At 22.6% G+C, this 17696-nt stretch overlaps 7 protein-coding genes across 7 annotated transcripts in view; 4 read left to right on the top strand and 3 right to left on the bottom strand.

The window, feature by feature from the left end:
• Positions 1-217, top strand: part of psiF (PA14 domain-containing protein) — a gene marked incomplete at both ends in the record, with an annotated part of 3122 nt that extends 2905 nt beyond the window's left edge. Inside the window, one exon of the mRNA XM_636962.1 lies at positions 1-217. This exon is cut by the window's left edge and continues 697 nt beyond it. Coding sequence (XP_642054.1) covers positions 1-217 — 217 coding nt within the window.
• Positions 218-490: 273 nt separating this feature from the next.
• Positions 491-1351, bottom strand: ssbA (ssRNA-binding protein; the record flags this gene model as incomplete). Its single annotated transcript, XM_636963.1, has 1 exon — positions 491-1351. The coding sequence occupies one exon, from the start codon at positions 1349-1351 to the stop codon at positions 491-493; it is 861 nt and encodes a 286-aa protein (XP_642055.1).
• A 339-nt stretch (positions 1352-1690) lies between these two features.
• On the bottom strand, positions 1691-5639 carry gxcA (IQ calmodulin-binding domain-containing protein; the record flags this gene model as incomplete). The annotated part of the gene is made up of 3 exons (XM_636964.1): positions 1691-3517; positions 3665-5125; positions 5271-5639. The coding sequence occupies 3 exons, from the start codon at positions 5637-5639 to the stop codon at positions 1691-1693; spliced, it is 3657 nt and encodes a 1218-aa protein (XP_642056.1).
• Positions 5640-7013: 1374 nt separating this feature from the next.
• DDB_G0277989 (hypothetical protein) lies at positions 7014-12362 on the top strand (the record flags this gene model as incomplete). Its single annotated transcript, XM_636965.1, has 13 exons — positions 7014-7124; positions 7199-7434; positions 7476-7591; positions 7737-7843; positions 7944-9182; positions 9270-9536; positions 9619-9955; positions 10058-10557; positions 10640-10839; positions 10925-11150; positions 11249-11452; positions 11532-12104; positions 12177-12362. The coding sequence occupies 13 exons, from the start codon at positions 7014-7016 to the stop codon at positions 12360-12362; spliced, it is 4302 nt and encodes a 1433-aa protein (XP_642057.1).
• Positions 12363-12978: 616 nt separating this feature from the next.
• Positions 12979-13915, top strand: etfb (electron transfer flavoprotein beta subunit; the record flags this gene model as incomplete). The annotated part of the gene is made up of 3 exons (XM_636966.1): positions 12979-13402; positions 13468-13621; positions 13741-13915. The coding sequence occupies 3 exons, from the start codon at positions 12979-12981 to the stop codon at positions 13913-13915; spliced, it is 753 nt and encodes a 250-aa protein (XP_642058.1).
• A 370-nt stretch (positions 13916-14285) lies between these two features.
• DDB_G0277993 (hypothetical protein) lies at positions 14286-16057 on the top strand (the record flags this gene model as incomplete). The annotated part of the gene is made up of 3 exons (XM_636967.1): positions 14286-14321; positions 14429-14525; positions 14616-16057. 3 exons carry the CDS (start codon positions 14286-14288, stop codon positions 16055-16057), a joined length of 1575 nt encoding a protein of 524 aa, XP_642059.1.
• Positions 16058-17179: 1122 nt separating this feature from the next.
• Positions 17180-17302, bottom strand: DDB_G0277995 (hypothetical protein; the record flags this gene model as incomplete). The annotated part of the gene is made up of 1 exon (XM_636968.1): positions 17180-17302. One exon carries the CDS (start codon positions 17300-17302, stop codon positions 17180-17182), a length of 123 nt encoding a protein of 40 aa, XP_642060.1.
• Between the last annotated feature and the right edge of the window lie 394 nt (positions 17303-17696).

The following is a 17696-nucleotide window of genomic DNA, read 5'->3' on the forward strand; positions in this document are numbered from 1 at the left end:
TGTTAAAGTTGGTGTTGGTATTGGTGCTGCCGCTGCTGCTGGTATTGCAATTGGTGGTGCTGTCGCCGCTGGTCTTGCTATTTTTGGTGGTAAGAAAGCTTATGATACTTGGAAAACAAGTCGTGGTAATGTTATGACTGGTTCACAATCAAATCCACTTTACACTCAAAATCAAAACAATGGTAATAATCCATTATACTCTGCCCCAGCTGAATAACAATAATAATTTTTAAACCCCATAAAAAAAAAAAAAATGAATAGTTTTAATATTCATATATATATTATTTTATTGTAATTCTATTATTTTTATAAAAAAAAAAAAAAAAAAAAGAAATATCGAAAAACATTTAATAAAACCTTATTTATTTATTTATTTATTTAAGAAAATAAACAAAAGAAAAAGTGTGTAATGATTATTTTTTAATTAAAAAATATTAAAAGTTTATTTGTTTATTTGTTTGTTTGTTTTTTTTTTACACTAAAATTTTATTTATTTATTATTTGAAGCTAATCTATCCTTCCATTTACTTTTACGTAATTTAATTGGACGATTACCAATATATTTTCCATTCATTGTATTAAAAGCAGAGATATAATCTGATGAACTTGAAAAAGAAACAAAACCAAAACCTCTAGATTTACCAACTTTATCAAAGATAACTTTTGCTTTTAAAAAGGTTGGATATTTTAAAAATGCTTGTCTTAACATTTCTTCGGTGACATCATTACCAAGATCACCAACGAATATACGAAAATCATTTGGATCCCATTCAGCTAAAGTATGATCAGTCCATTTTTCACCAGCAGCTTCCATAACTATATTTGTGTTTTTTTTTGGTTCTTCCATTGTAACTTGAGGTCTAAGTGCTGCAATTGATAAATTTGTTGCTGTGGTGGTTGGATAATTAACTGAAACTTTTGGTTTGTCATTAGCTAATAAATTGATTGTATTTGCTGAATATGTAACTGCTTTTGAAGATACTACAGCTTTACTTGGTGTATTACTATTTATTGAAGTTTTTGATACCATTTGTTTCTTTTTCATTAATGAAGGAGGTATCATTGGTTTAACACCAACATTTGTTGATGTTGTATTTGAGGTAGTAGTAGTAGTAGTAGTTGTAGTTGTTGTAGTTGGTGTAGTAGTAGTGGTTGGTGTATCATCTAATTTTCTTTTTATACCTGCTGTATTTGCACTACTAGTAGTGGCTGGTGAAGGTGCTGTACCACCACTATTAGAATTCGAATTTGAGTTAGTCTGTGTTATAATGTTATTAGTATTTTTTGAAGAATCACCCACATTTTCGATTTCTTTAAAAAAGTCATCTATTTCATCATTTTCAGTCGACATCTTTATTTATATGTATTTAAAAGAAAATGAAAAAAAAAAAAAATTAAAAAATTAAAAAAAAAAAAAAAAAAAAAATCGTATGGTTGTGTTAGAAAAAAAAAAAAAAACTAAAAATAAAAAATGAAAAAATAAAAATAAAAATAAAATAATTTAATGAGAACTAAAAATAAAATGATATTATAAATATGAATATACAAACTATATACCATTTAAACGTTTATTAATTATTAATTATTTCCATTATGATATTGATTATTGCTAATTATTATTATTATTATTTATTATTTTTTTTTAATAATATTGTACCATTATCTCTTTTTTTTTTTATTTTTTTTTTATTTATTTTGAATCTTTTAAATTTTGATCATTTAAATTTGTAAATGAAGAACTTGTACCAGATAATCTTTTTGTTTTTGATTCTTGAGCCAATTTAACTCTTCTTTCACGTAAAGACATTTTACCAGATTTCATATCACCAAGTGAATTTGATAATTCTTCAGAGGAATTACCACCATTACTACCGGATAAACTATTGTTACTACCATGGGAGGCATGATTTTCATTACCACCTATTGATTCAACATCCTTGGTATTGTATTGACCAGAGGAACGAGTGAATTTCTCTTCAATTTTTTGTTTAGTTTGTTCAGCTTTTTCAACGACATGACTCATTTGTCTATCGTTATGATCACTTAGGGTCTTTTGATATTCTACTTTTTCAATGTTAATTGCTTTAATCCATTCGGAGAGAGTATCTTTATCGGGGGCAGTAATCATCATAGAGAATGATTTTTCTTTTAGAATTTGAAGATTTAATGAACCTTCAAACTCTTTTAGCACCAATTGATGAAGGAAAATGATTTGTTCGAATTGAAGACGAATTGTTTTTTGTTTACCAAAGAAAGAGGAACCACTTGATTTATTTGGACGAGTGATTGCCAAACTATCATTAAAGAGATAGAGTACGATTAAACTTTTCTTTCCCTTTGGTAGTACCTCATGAAATTCACCTTCCTTAATGAAACGTCTATGAGATTTAGCGAGTTGTTGAGTTTGATCACCATCTAATTTCTCTTGAATCTCTGCCAACTTCATGATACTTTCAGCCTCCTTTCTCATTTCATTCATATTCTCTGCGACACTATTAATCTTTTCAAAGGCGATTTTCAATTGTTCATAGTCTGGATGTGTTGGCCAAGTATGACCAATCATATCTTTGATCAATAATGAGTATCTTGGAATACGTTGAATGGGTCTAATTAAGTAATCCTCCAAACCACGTAACTTGATCTCTTCGTTTGATTCCTTAACTTTGTTCAAATAGGATTTGAATTTGGTTTGTTTCTTACATTCATTTAGTACACCCATCGCTTCGCTATAACTTCTACTATATTGAGAGTAGATCTTTAGGAAATTGGAAAACTTTATAAAGATATCACCAATCAATGTATCCACTTTCCAGTCTTTAGTTCTACCCTCTAAATCGATCAATAAACGTTTATTGTATGACAAGATAATTGATACTTCACTAAAAATAGATTGAACTTCCTCTTGTGAAATAATTGGTGATCCCTTTTCAATGGCTTCTCTAAGATCCTTTAAAATATGATCATGAAGAAATGCTAAACGATTAATATATTCAACTTCTGTTTTCATAATCTCTTGTACAATTCTTTCTCTATAAGCTGAATCACGTGCTTGAATTTTCTTTCTATTTCTTTCAATCCATGCTCTTGTTGCTCTTTGAATTCTAATTGCTGCTCTTTCTTCTAATGATAATTTTGTTGTTGTTTTAGTTGTTGTTGTTGTTGTTGTTGTTGGTGTTGGTGTTGTTACATTTGTTGTTGGTGTTGGTTGTTGTACAGTAGTTGTTGGTGTTGGTGTTGGTGTTGGTGTTGATGTTGATGTTGATGTTGATGTTGCATTTACGGAACTGGTGGAGGTAGTAGTAGTTGTTGTTGTTGTAGTTGTTGTTGATGGTGTTACAGTTGCAGTTGAAACTACAGTTGATTTAGTTGGTGAAGCAGTATCAGAAGATTTAACAACTGGTGAAGTTGCTGGTGAATTATTTAATGATACTTGATCTGGTGCTGAAGTACCCTTTACATAACCAGTAATAATTGGTGATGCTGGTTGTGATAAACTATTTCTATCAGATTTTGGTGACTATTTAATTATAATAAAAAAATAAAATAAAATATTAAAGCATAGTTAGTAAAGGCATTAGTTTTTTTTTTTTTTTTTTTTTTTTTTTTTTTGTTTGTCAAATAAGTGATTATGGTTTTGGTGGAGTGTGGCTTTGTGATTACAAACATTATCAACATCATCATCATTGATTTCAACTTTATCAACTACCTCTTCTTTATTGATTTCATTGATGCTATTATCTTTTTTAGTTGTGTTACTTTTAGGATTATCATAATTATTACTATTACTAGTACTATTACTATTGTTATTATTATTATTATTATTATTATTATTATCACTGTTATTATTTTTATTATTATCTTTTAAACTTTCACTAATATCACCATAACTACTACTAAAATGATTTAAACTTGTATTATTTATACTTCCGGCACTACTGCTGACACTACGATTTCTAGAAATCAAGTTATTACTATTTGCGCTATTATAGTGAGTTGTACTTGAATATTTCCATTGATCCAATGTTTTTGGGGGTGATTGTGCTTGTTGAGTAGGGTTGCTGTTGTTATTATTATTATTATTATTATAATTATCATTATTTTTATTTGGTTTGAATTTTATTGTACAATATGGGCTATTATATGATGTCCCATTTGATGATATAAATACTGATTTTGATTTACTGGTATTATTATTAAAAACACTATTATTACTATTATTATTATTATTATTATTATTATTATTATTATTATTATTATTATTATTATTATTATTATTATTATTATTATTATTATGACTGTTACTATTATTATTATTATTATTATTATTGTTGTTATTATTATATTTTGTACTATTAAAAAAAGAAGGTTCTTTCCATTTTTTTAATATATCTTTAAATGAAAATTCCCCCAAACTATTATTATTTTTATTATTATTATTATTATTATTATTACTACTATTACTACTAATATAACTACTATTATTACTACTACTACTACTACTACTACTATTATTATTATTATTATTATTATCTACATTTTTATTTTTAATATTAAGATCACTTTTATTATATCTTATACTACCAGTACTATTGCAACTATCACTTAAACTACTATTACTATTTATATTGTTTCCACTATTAACAGTCTCATCCTTTATAAAGTCATCCATAGAGTTGGTAGATATTGATGAAGTTGAAAAAAGAGGTGAAGATGATAAAGAAGAGTAAGATGATGAGGGTGATGATAGTGTACTATTATTTTTACTATTATTATTACTAATACTATTATTAATAATACCACCACTATTACTACAATTATTATTATTATTATTATTTAAATTATTATTATTTAAATTATTTACCCTTAAAACAGGACTATTATCAGGATAAAGTTGCTTTTGTGCGGCGATATGTTTGAATAATTGATTTTTAGTTTCTTCAACAGAGTTACCCTCATTTTGAGTTTGACTCTTTTTAATTACTTCTTGTCTTTTATTCTCTCTAATTGTAAATTGTGCTAACAATTGTTCTGCATGATTAATTTGATCATTTGAAAATTTCTCTTCCTCTGCATTAAGTTGTGGCCATTCAACTGAAAAATCATAATTGCTATCTGAATTTGCAATCTATAATTTTTTTATAATAAAATTAATATAATAAAAATAAATAAAATAAAAATAAATAAAATAAAAATAAAAAAATAAATAAGTTTTTATTTTTATTAATAGGGAAAAAAAAAAAAAAAAATAAATAAATAATAATAAAACTTACTTTACAAACAGATTCTAAACATTCAATTACTCTTCTAATATTTGAATAAGTGATTTGATTATTAACGATATCTAATAATGTGAATCTTTTATGACGTGGTACACCCATATCAGCACATGCTTGAATAAAGAAAGATATGTTTTCATTGTATTTGAAACGAATGGTTGTTTTTGGTGTATTGGCTGTATCTGGATTGGAAATTCTTGGCATTAATCTTGGACTAATCGTATGCATAACTTTACATAATAATACACCATCATCTAAAATCTGTGCAAAATCTTTACTTTGATCAATTTTAATATCCAATACATTCTCTATCCATTGTAATGCTGCTTTTTTCTTACAAAGAAATGCTGCTGATTTACTCATTTTATATATTTGATTTTATGTATGTATGTGTATGTATCTGTGTGTATGTGTATGTGTGTGTGTGTGAGTTAGAAAGTTTTTTTTCTTTTTTAAAAAGTGTATTTTTTTTTTTTTTTTTTTTTTTTTCTTTGTAAAAAAAAAAAAAAAAAAAAAAAGTGAGAAAGAAAATTATAAAAACTATTTATATTATTTATTTATTTAATTTTATTTATTTTTATTTATTTTTATTGTGTGTGTGTGTGTGATACTATCTTGATGGTGAGTTTTGTGAATGAGTAATGTACTGGGAGTGTGGTTTTTGAGAAAAGAATAAAAAAAAGAAAAAATTAAAAAAAAAAAAAAAATTTCTTTTTTTTATTTTTTTTATTTTTATTTTTATTTTTGGATGTGTGTGTTAAATGTGATTTTTTTTGATTTTTTTTTTAAACAAAATGAAACAAAAATAAAAATAAAAAAATAAAAAAATAAAAAAATAAAAAAATAAAAAAAATATATATATACTGAGGTTATATGTGTGATTGTGATTGAAAGTGTTGATAGTGGATTAATATTTTTTTTTTTTTTTTTTTTTTCTAAAATTTTATTATAAAAAAAAAAAAATTTAAAAAAAAAAAAAAAAATGGGTTGGTTCCAAAAAAAAAAAAAAAAAAAAAAAAAAAAAAAAAATAAAAATAAAAATAAAAATAGAAATAAAACTTTTACTAACAACAACAAGTTACATTTTGTTTTTAAAAAAATAAATAACAATAATTTTAATTATAATATAATTTTTTATTATTTTTAATTTTAATTTTATTTTATTTTTATAATTTTTCGTATTATGTTTTTATTATTTGGTATCAAATAAAAAAGTTCAAACAAAAATCTAAAATACAGATAAACATTTTATAAAACCAAATTTATTTTAAATTACTTTTTATTATCGTGAAGGAAATTTAAAAAATTATTTGTCTCAAACATTTTAAAATGAGATCGTTTTTTTTTTTTTTTTAACCAACGAAATTTCAATTGAGATAATGTCGATTAAAAAAAAATTTATCACTTAATAATTTCCAAAAAAAAAAAAAAAAAAAAAAAAAAAAAAAAAAAAAAATATCTTTTTTATTTTTTTTATTTTTTTTTTGATCTGATAGACTTAATTTTTTAAGAACAAATCATTTCAAAATGCAGTATAAATTTCAAAATAAATTTTTTTTTTTTTTTTTTAAAATTAGATCAATAAAAATAAATAAATAAATAAATAAATAAATAAATAAATAAATAAATAAATAAATAAATAAATAAATAAATAAATAAATAAAAAAATAAATAAAAAAATAAAAAATATAAACCAGGTTTTATATAAAAGAAGGATTAGTGAACAATTGTAATAAAATGAATGAAATTATAGTGGGAGAATATAAAATTCATAGTTTATTAAAAAGCTTTGCTGATAAGGATGAAGAAAGAAATGTTTATATCGTTTTAAATAAATCAAATGAAAAGGTAATATATTGTTAATCAATATAAATATATACAAAGTTTTAATTATTCTGATTTCAATATACATATTTTTATAGTTTATTTGTAAAGAAATTATATATACTCAAAATTCAAATATAGATAATGAAAAAAGGAAATCAGAATATATTAATTTAAAAAAATTTTCCGATACCATTAAATATCCACATTTAAATATTTCAAAATATATTGAACATTTTATAATTTTAGAAAATCAACAAGAGAAAGAAAAAATTAAAAAGCAATATATTATTACTGAATTTTATGATGGTGGTGATTTATCTTCTCTAAAAATGTAATTATAAATTAATAAATAATAATAAAAGTTAAAAATAGTACTAATAAAAAATGTTTTAGTATTAAAAATGGTGATATAATTTATTTGTTTTTAAAAATGTTAATCATTTTTAAAGAATTTCAAACTGTTATTATTCACAGAGACATCAAGCCTGGTAAGTGTGATATTTTTTTTTTTTTGAAAATTACTACTCATGTGCTTGTGTGTGTGTTTTGTGGCCTATACAATAATCTAACAAAATGTTTACAACTACATATGTGGAATAGATAACATTTTAATCAAATCAGTAAAATTAAAAGATGGTTCAATTGTAAATGATTATTATTTATGTGATTTAGGAAGTTCAACACAGGTTAAAACTATTAATAGTTCAACATTGATTGGTACAAATCAATATATTGCTCCTGTAAGTAAAACACAACATTATATAAATTATAACATTTTAATAGTATATTATTGAAAACTAATATATAATTATATATTTTATTGGGGGTGGGGTTATTCAGGACGTTATAAAAAGAGGTGGATATACAGGAACCATTGATATCTATGGATTAGGTAAAACTTTACTACTATTATTAAATAGGGTTCAACAAAATCAATATAATAAAATAAATAAAATTTTATTTGAAATGATGTGTTCAAATGAATCAACAGAAAGACCAACCGTTGATCAATTAATTGAATTTATGGTATGTCAGTATGATAATATTTCATTTACAGAGTTTGATGATTTCACTCATCCACTTTCAAAAGATTGTATTGAATATTTTAAAAATAATAAATTAAATATACTCAAAAAAGATGTAAAACCAATTCAAATTAAAATCAAAATTAAAGAAAAAGAATACCGAGCATATGGTGCAATTCAGGCATTACTTAGAAACTTTTATTATATTGATAACGTTATTAGTATTGAAGATAATAATAATAATAATAATAATAATAATAATAATAATAATAATAATAATAATAATAATAATAATAATAATAATAATAATAATAATAATAATAATAATAATAGTGATGGTCCCATTGAGGTTGCTGAATTTGAATGGAATGAAAATACTGATAGGCTCGCATCAGAGTTATTATTAGGCCATTTTAAAACAGAAACTGGTGGTAAAAATTATGAAATTGCCAATAGTCATATAGAATTTGTGTTAAAATCAGAAGTTTTAAAGTCATTATCTTATCATGATGAAATAGTTATTGATAGACAAGCAACTCCTATATATGATAATTTTATAAATTCAGATGATAGTCAAGCACAAATTCCACCCACATCCACAAAATGTATCCACATTTTTTCAAATCATAAATATAATTTTCAAAAATTTATCAGAGATTTACCTTATGGTGAATTAACAGGCGATGTTCAATTAAAAGCAATATTTCATTTAATTTTAGTCATATTTGAAATTGCTGAAAATGGTCCAGATTTCATGTACAATGCATTATTAGAAAAGAATATGGGCACCCTTTTTATTATACCACCATCATCAGAAACTACACCAAGACCACCAACACCAACTGCAACAACAACACCAACACCAACAGCAACAACACCAACAACAACAACAGCAACAACAACAAAATTATCACAACATAATTTTAAATTTTTATTTCCTTTTAGGTCTTATGCATTTAGCCATTCATCAAATACTAAATTACATATTTTTTTAAACATTTTTGGAGATCACACTAAGGATGGCTTGATAGTAGATATTTTAAAATTAGCAAAAGTAAGTGGTAGTATAAGACATACTTAAATTTAAATACTAAACAAATACCAAATAATATTAATTAATAAATAAATCAATAAATTATAGGAATTAGATAAAACAAAATTACCAACAGTTGATATTATTTTACAATTAATTAAAATGATTCAAAAAGAAAAATGTAAATTATTGGAAACTTATTCAAATTCAGGATTAGATTTTTATTTTAATAATTTTGAAACTTTAATATTTAATTATGAATTAAAAGAATCTTTAACAAAACTTATTGATAAAAATAAAATAATTCATTGTGTTGATAGTTTAAATCAAATTCTTACCACAAGATATTTTTATTTTGTTGAAAATCATTATAAGGTATGCAAAAAAAAAAAAATTTAATTGTTTTTTTTTAATTTTTCATTCATTTAACTAATTATCTTATTTTTTTAATAATTAGTGTTATGCAATTGAACCATATAAGAGTTTAGAGCTTATTTCAAGTTTTAATGAAAATAAGAATATATATATTAGAAAACTCTTACATTATTCTTCATTTCCATCAATGAAAAGATTTAAATATATTCAAACTTATTATGACAAAGTTAATAATTCTCATTACTTTGTATTCGAAATTCCAAAAAAATTATTAAATACAACTAAAAAAATGGAACTCACTAAACAATCATCATCTACAACAACAAAAATTGATAGAATGAAAATTTTTAAAAACTTAATTGTCCAACATTTGAATAATATTCAAGAATTGAAAACACATCTTAAATCGATATATGAATGTTTGTATTGATATTGTTATTATAAGATTAAAAATTCAATTTTAAATTACTTTAAATTATTAATACCACTACATTATAAACATTCTCACACATATTATATAGATAGTTTTAATTTAGTAATATCTCTAGAAGATGATAATAAATTTGAATTATATTATTCAAATTCAGTTTCACCATTTTCAAGTGACGGATTTATTAGATCATTCTATGATATTGGTAAATGGGTATTTGGAAATTTAAATAATCAAGAAGAAGAAGGTGATCAACTAGTGAAAATGAAAAGTTATTTTTCATTTTTAAGAATTTTAAGTGAATTAAGTTGGTTTTGTAATATTTTAGGTAGTGGTAATGTTCACAATTCAATTGTTTATAATGAATTAAATATTTATTATTATTTAAAAATGCTTTTACCATTATTGAATGATATTAAAATTAATGTTTTTCATTATCAAATCCAAAATGATATATTTGCAAAAATTATCATTGGAAATACTCAATACAATATTATTAATTTAATTGAACCAAATCATATTGATGATCCATTTTCAATGGTTCAATATCATTTATATATTATGGAACTTGAAAAAATTGAAACAAGTGATGTATGTATATTACTTATTTATTTTTTATTTAATTATTTAAATATTATATTAACATTGCCTGATATCAATTGTACATATATAGAAATTCACATGTTTAAGAAAGCAATTTAATCAAAGACCACAAAAACAATCAAAGATATTTGAAATTCCAAATCCTAATAATTCAATCGATGAAATATTAATTGAACCAACATTAATTGTTCAAGATATAAATACATCATTTCAATTTTTTAAAGTAAATGGTATAATTAAAACAATTGAAGATTTTAATCAAGAAAAAGAGTGAGTATTTGATTTGTACCATAAATTTTATTTTAAATCATTATTAATTATTAATTTTTATTATTTTTTCTAAAAAAAAAAACAGTTATAGTAATATTATTATTTTAAGATCATTTTTATATTTCTTGCAATACCTTTTCAAGAATCCATCAAAAACAACATTATTAGTTTTATTTGATATTAGGAAAATTGATTTTGATAATATTAATTCTTCAAACGATATTGATAATGAAAGCATACCTCAATATTTATGTTTTGATTTCTTATATTTTATCAAACAAATGTATGGAATTGATATATATTTCCAATTTGTAAGTATTTATAAAACTTTTATTAAGATCAATAATTTTTTAAATATTATTTATTGTATTATTTATTAATTTTTTTAATTTTTAAAAAAAAAAAAAAGGAAGATTTTTTGGAAATAATATCAACTAGACCATCAATAGTATCAAATATCATTCAATCAAATAAAAAAAAGATATTAAATGATATTATTTGCATGGATATTATTGAAAATGATATATCAATGAAAGATGTATTTTATTTACTTTCTGTTGATATTATAAAAACAATTTCACCAACAGTAAATTTAGTTATTTATGATAAAAGAGTAATGTATTATTATTATTGTTTTTTATAATGATTTAAATTAACAAAATTTTTAACAATCAATTTTATTATTATTATAGTACTATATTCAAAAAGAAGTTGGATCAATTTCAAAAATTAGAGAATGGAAAAAGTTTGGAATTATATCTTCACATCCAGATGCAGTGGTTTTTTTAAAATATGGTAAAAAAGATTTAAAATCAGCAATGTTGGATAATGGTAAAGTGAATGATGAAAATTATTATGGTATTGCTGTTGAGGATTATATGAAATCTAATGAATTAAATATACTCTATTATTTATTGAGTAAACAAGAAGAACCAGATTTCACCAATATTGAAAGATATTATTTGGAAAATGATAAAATCTATGCAATGTTTCCATATGTCAATGGTAGTTGCAATTTATCTGAAATTGATAATTTAAATGAAATGGATTTACTCAACATATTATATCAACTTTGTTTTCAATTACATCAATTGGAAAATCTTGGTATATTTCATAGAGATGTTAAACCTGAAAATATAATTTCTCTAAGATATGGAAATGGTGGAATCGTGGTATTTATAGTTGATTTCGGTATATCACAATACAAAGGAAAACATTTAGAAAATTATTATTCACGTGATGGTACATTTGGATATCAAGCTCCAGTAAGTATTTAAATACTATATTTATCTTAAATAGTTTAAACTAATTCACATTTTTAATTTTAACATTAAAAGGAAATTTATAGAGAAGAGTTGAGAGGTGATGGTGATATTAAAACTCAAAAATATAAAATGGATGTTTTCAGTTTAGGTTGCACTATGGCTTTTTTAATTAAAAAGTTTAATATTACATCAACATACTTAAACGATTTCATTGATAATATGACACAACCTCATGTATGTAAATCATTTAAAAAATAAACTGAAAAAAAAAAAAAAAAAAACTAATATTTTTTTAGTATAACGATCGTTTTAGTATAGACCAATGTTTAGAAATAATAAAAAGTTGGAAAAAATGATAATAACTTGGATTTATTTTTTTTTTTTTTAGTGGTGAATATCCAAAAATATTTATTTAATTTTAAATACCACAAATATAAAATAAAAAAAAAATAAAAAATAAAAAATAAAAAAAAATTAAATAAATAAATAAATAAATAAATAAATAAATATATAAATAAATAAATAAATAATACTTGTATAATTTAAATTATTTACTTATTTGATTTTATTTGATTTTTTTAAAAAAAAAAAAAAAAAAAAAAAAATTCTATAAATAGAATACTCCAAACATCAAAAAATAAAAAATAGAAATGATTAATAAAATAAGTAAATTTTAAAAAAGGAAAAAAAATAAAATAAATTATTTTTTTGAAGATAATTTTTTTATTTTTTTTTATTTTTTTTTTTTTAAAATTTCATTTTTTTTAATTTTTTTTTTTTTTATTTTATTTTTTTTTAATTTTTTTTTTTTTTTTTTTAATTGAAACACATTATTATTGTTGTAGTAACATATTAAGATTAATCAAATAAAAAGATGTCATTAAAAATTTTAGTACCAATTAAACGTGTTGTTGATTATGCAGTAAAGATTAGAGTAAAAGGTGATAAATCAGGTGTTGAAACAGCAAATGTAAAGATGAGTATGAACCCATTCGATGAGATTGCAGTTGAAGAAGCAATCAGAATTAAAGAGAAAAATTTAGCAAAAGAGATCATTGCAGTTTCAATGGGACCAAAAACATCACAAGAAACAATTAGAACTGCAATTGCAATGGGTGCAGATAAAGGTATTCACGTTGAAACCACTGCTGAATTACAACCATTAAGTGTTGCAAAATTATTAAAAGAATTAGTTGATAAAGAGAAACCAAATTTAATCATTCTTGGTAAACAAGCAATTGATGATGATTGTAATCAAACTGCTCAAATGTTAGCTGGTTTATTAAATTGGCCACAAGGTAATTTAATATATATTTAATATTATTATATAAAGTTTTTACTAATTTCAATAATAATAATTTAGCAACATTTGCATCAAAGGTTGATATTAAAGATGATAGTGTACATGTTACTCGTGAAATTGATGGTGGTTTAGAAACACTTTCAATGAAATTACCAGCTATAATTTCATGTGACCTTAGATTAAATGAACCAAGATATGCAAAATTACAAAATATGTAAGTATTAAATATTTATTTTATTTTTTTATTTTATTTTTAAATAAATAAATTAATTAATAATTTAAAAAAAAAAAAAAAAAAAAAAAAAAAAAAAAAAAAAAAATTTATAATTATAGTATGAAATCTAAAAAAGCAGAATTAAAAGTTGAAACACCAGAAAGCCTTAATGTCGATACTAATTGCAATCTTAAAATTATTTCAGTTGAAGAACCACCAAAGAGATCAGGTGGTGTAAAAGTTGAAAGCGTTGAAAATGTTGTTGAAGCACTTAAAAAGCATGCTTTAATTTAAATTTAAAATATAAAATAAAATAAAATAAAATAAAATAAAATAAAATAAAATAAAATAAAATAATATTAGTAACATATAAAAATAAATAATTTTTTTTTTTAACGTATTAAATTGATTTTCGTGTTGACATTCTTTGCATTTTCCCACATCATGATAATCTTTAAATAAAAATAAACAATTTCCAATAAAAACTAAAAAAAAAAGAAAAAAAAAAAAAATATCTTGTTTTTTTTTTTTTAATTATTTTTTTTTTTTTAATTATTTTTTTTTTTTTAAATTGAGAGGTTTTTTTTTTTTTTTTTATAATTTTTAAACTTTCTTTAAAATATTTTCACACACATACATCAACAACAACCACCACAAATATACAATGGATGTCGATGACTCTTTACACCAAGATACTTTGGTAAGTTTTTTTTATTTTTTTTATTTTTTTCAATTTTTTTAATAAATAAATAAATAAATAAATAATTAATTTTTATTATTTATTTATATATATATATGTATACTTAGGATGATAAATTTTATTCAATTTTAAAAAATATTTCATCACCAAATAGACAAGAAAGATATGAAGCAGTTCAATGTGTTAGAAAAATTTTATCTGTTGGTATGTTTTTTTTTTTATTTTTAATTTTTTAAAATAAAATAAAATAAATAAATAATTAACCATTTCTTTTTTTTTTTTTTTTTTATTAAGAAAATAATCCACCAATTGATAGAGTTATTAGTTCAGGATTAGTACCAATTTTACATAGATATTTAGTTGATGAAACAGATACATCAATTCAATATGAAGCATCATGGGCATTAACAAATGTTGCATCAGGATCATCAGAACATACAAATTATATTGTAGAGAATGAAATTCATAAGAGTATAATTGATTTATTATCAACCAGTAATAATATTGACTTTTTAGAACAAAACATTTGGGCATTAGGTAATATCATTGGTGATTCATCACAAAATAGAGATAGTATACTCAACGAGGGTATAGTATTACATTTGGTGGAGATATTGAAAACTCATACAAAGAAATCACTAGTTTCAAATATAAGTTGGACCATTAGTAATCTATGTCGTGGCACACCACGTCCAGCATTTAGATTCATTAAGCCACTATTACCATCCATAAAGAGTTTACTCTTGACTTGGCATAAAGAGGCGGACATCGTGTCAGACACGTTGTGGGCGTTATCATTCTTGACTGAGTCGACCTCTGAGGAGAAAGAGATCTTTAGTAATGTCATATCGATGGGATTGGCAGAGATCATCATTGAAATCATTTTCAAATCCGATCAAAACAGTTGCATTATACCTGGATTTCGTACCATTGGTAATATGCTCTCGGGTCCTGACGATGTTACAGAGTTTTTGTTACAATCTAATGTATTGAAAGTGTTTCCTAAATTTTTATCATCACCAAAAGCCTCATTGGTGAAGGAGGGTTATTGGTGTTTGTCAAATATTACCAGTGGTCCATCGAGTCAAATTCAAAGAGTCATAGACGAGGGTTTGGTTAAAAGAGCTATTGAAACCGGTAAAAAGCCAACAATCAATATGGACACTAAGCGTGAAATCACTTGGGCTATCATTAACGCTATCACTGGTGCTTCCAATCCACAATTGCTCTACTTGATACAGAATGATTGTCTTGATTGTTTGAAAAAGAATTATTCAACAGCTCAAGCTCAATCAAATCTATTTCATTACTATTTGGATGGCATTACCAATATATTAAAATTGGTCAATAAATATACCAAAGAAACAAACTGTTTAAAACTTTTCAACACTTTTATCGATGATGAATTCTTTGGTACTTTAATTGACGATATCAATTCTTGTTCACCAGAATTTGTCGAAAATTACTCGTCAATCAATTCTGCACATTGCGAGTTGAAAAAAGTCGTTAAACATATTATTGAAATTAAAAATTCAAAAGGTGAAAATGTAAATGAAGTTTTTTTAAAAAATGGTTTTGAAAATATAAAAAAAAGTATTGAATTTGAATCTGATTTAGATGAGGATGAAATTGATTGTGAATCTGTCGAAGAAGAAGAGGAAGAAGAAGAAGAAGAAGAAGCTTCTGATTATGAAGATGATATTGCTAAATTAAACGAAATGGATCTTAATGAATAAAAAATAAAATAAAATAAAATAAAATAAAATAAATAAATAAAATTCAATTGGAAAACTATTTATATTTTTTTTTTTTTTTTTTTTTTTTTTTTTTTTTTGTGGATTAGTTCTGTTTTGATTTCATTAATTAAAAATTTAAAAAATATTTTTTTATTGTATTTTTTATTAAATTTTATCCCAATCATTTTTTTTTTTATTTTTTTTATTTGTTTCCAATAATATATACGAATTAGGTGATGACTCAATTAAAAAAATTTTTTTTACAAATTTAAAATAAATTTTTATAAATAAATAAAAAACCTGTTTTACCTTTTTTTATATTTCACAATTATTTTATTTTCAAATATCCTTTTTGAGACAAACTAATAAAAAAAATTAATCAAACATTTTCTTATTTAATCTTATTCATTTAGTTAATTTGGTCCAATTGGATTATATGGTTTATTTGTTTTATTTTGTTAATCTATTCCATTTGGTTCATCTAGTTCTTTTGGTTAATTTGGTTCTTCTGGCTCATTTGGTTCATTTGGTTCATTTGGTTCATCTGGTAATCTAGTTTTTGGTTGGTTCATTTAATTCATTTGATTGGTCATCTGGTTATCAAGTTCTTTTGGTTCATCAGGTTCATCTGGTTATCTAGTTTTTGGTTGGCTCATTTAATTCATTAGTATCAGATTTTACAGGTTTATCAGTTATAAAAGATACAAGTTTAACAGATGAACCAAATTTTCCAAATGACCAGATGAACAAGTTGAACTATTAAAACTGTTAAAAATGGTGAACCAAATGATTCTGTGCCAAAGATTGGAGAGATTATAAATCTATCTTTGCACTATAACATCAATAATGTTTTAATAATTATTAATACTTCAACAGCAACAAAAAAAAATAAAAAATAAAAAATAAATAATATGAAAGAATCAACAAGTAATAGTCAATTAAATTTATTATCAAATAATAGAGATATTATTAATTAAATATGATAATCATCCAATAATAAACCCAAAATGATTTTTAAACTCACAAATTTTTATAACCATTATCATTAATACAAATGTCATTTAATTTGCAAAATTAACCTTAAATAACCATTTACATAAAATTTAACATGTAATTTTTTATTTAAATTTGTTGATCCACTTGAACTACTACTAATACTAATACTACCAATACTATCTCCATAGTAACACCTAAACTATTACTATATCCACTATTTTCTATTTCTATACCAAATACTATTTCCATTGACTGAATTTAAACTTGTTGAATTTGTTGTCGAGGTAGTATTGGTAGTAGTTGTTGTTGTATTTGTTGATATTAATTAAGAATGTGAAATGGAATTGATCAATAAAGCATATTCATCACCACATTATTTTTTGATTATGAGAAGGTGCAATCAACCATCAAAATCTTTAAGAGGTAATGGTAACCATAGGGAAGGGTGGGAAAAATAAAAATAAAAAAAAGGTAGGGAGGAAAAAAAAAAAAAAAAAATAAAAAAAGAGAAGTGGAAGAAAAAATAAAATAAATAATAATTTTATTTTTTTTATTTTTTCATTTTTTTTTTAAATTTATGATTCAACCTTTTTTTTTTTTTTTTTTTTTTCATTTTCATTTTTTTAATTTTCAGTTCACAAAA

This window comes from Dictyostelium discoideum (assembly GCF_000004695.1).
Source record: "Dictyostelium discoideum AX4 chromosome 3 chromosome, whole genome shotgun sequence".
NCBI lineage: Eukaryota > Evosea > Eumycetozoa > Dictyosteliales > Dictyosteliaceae > Dictyostelium > Dictyostelium discoideum.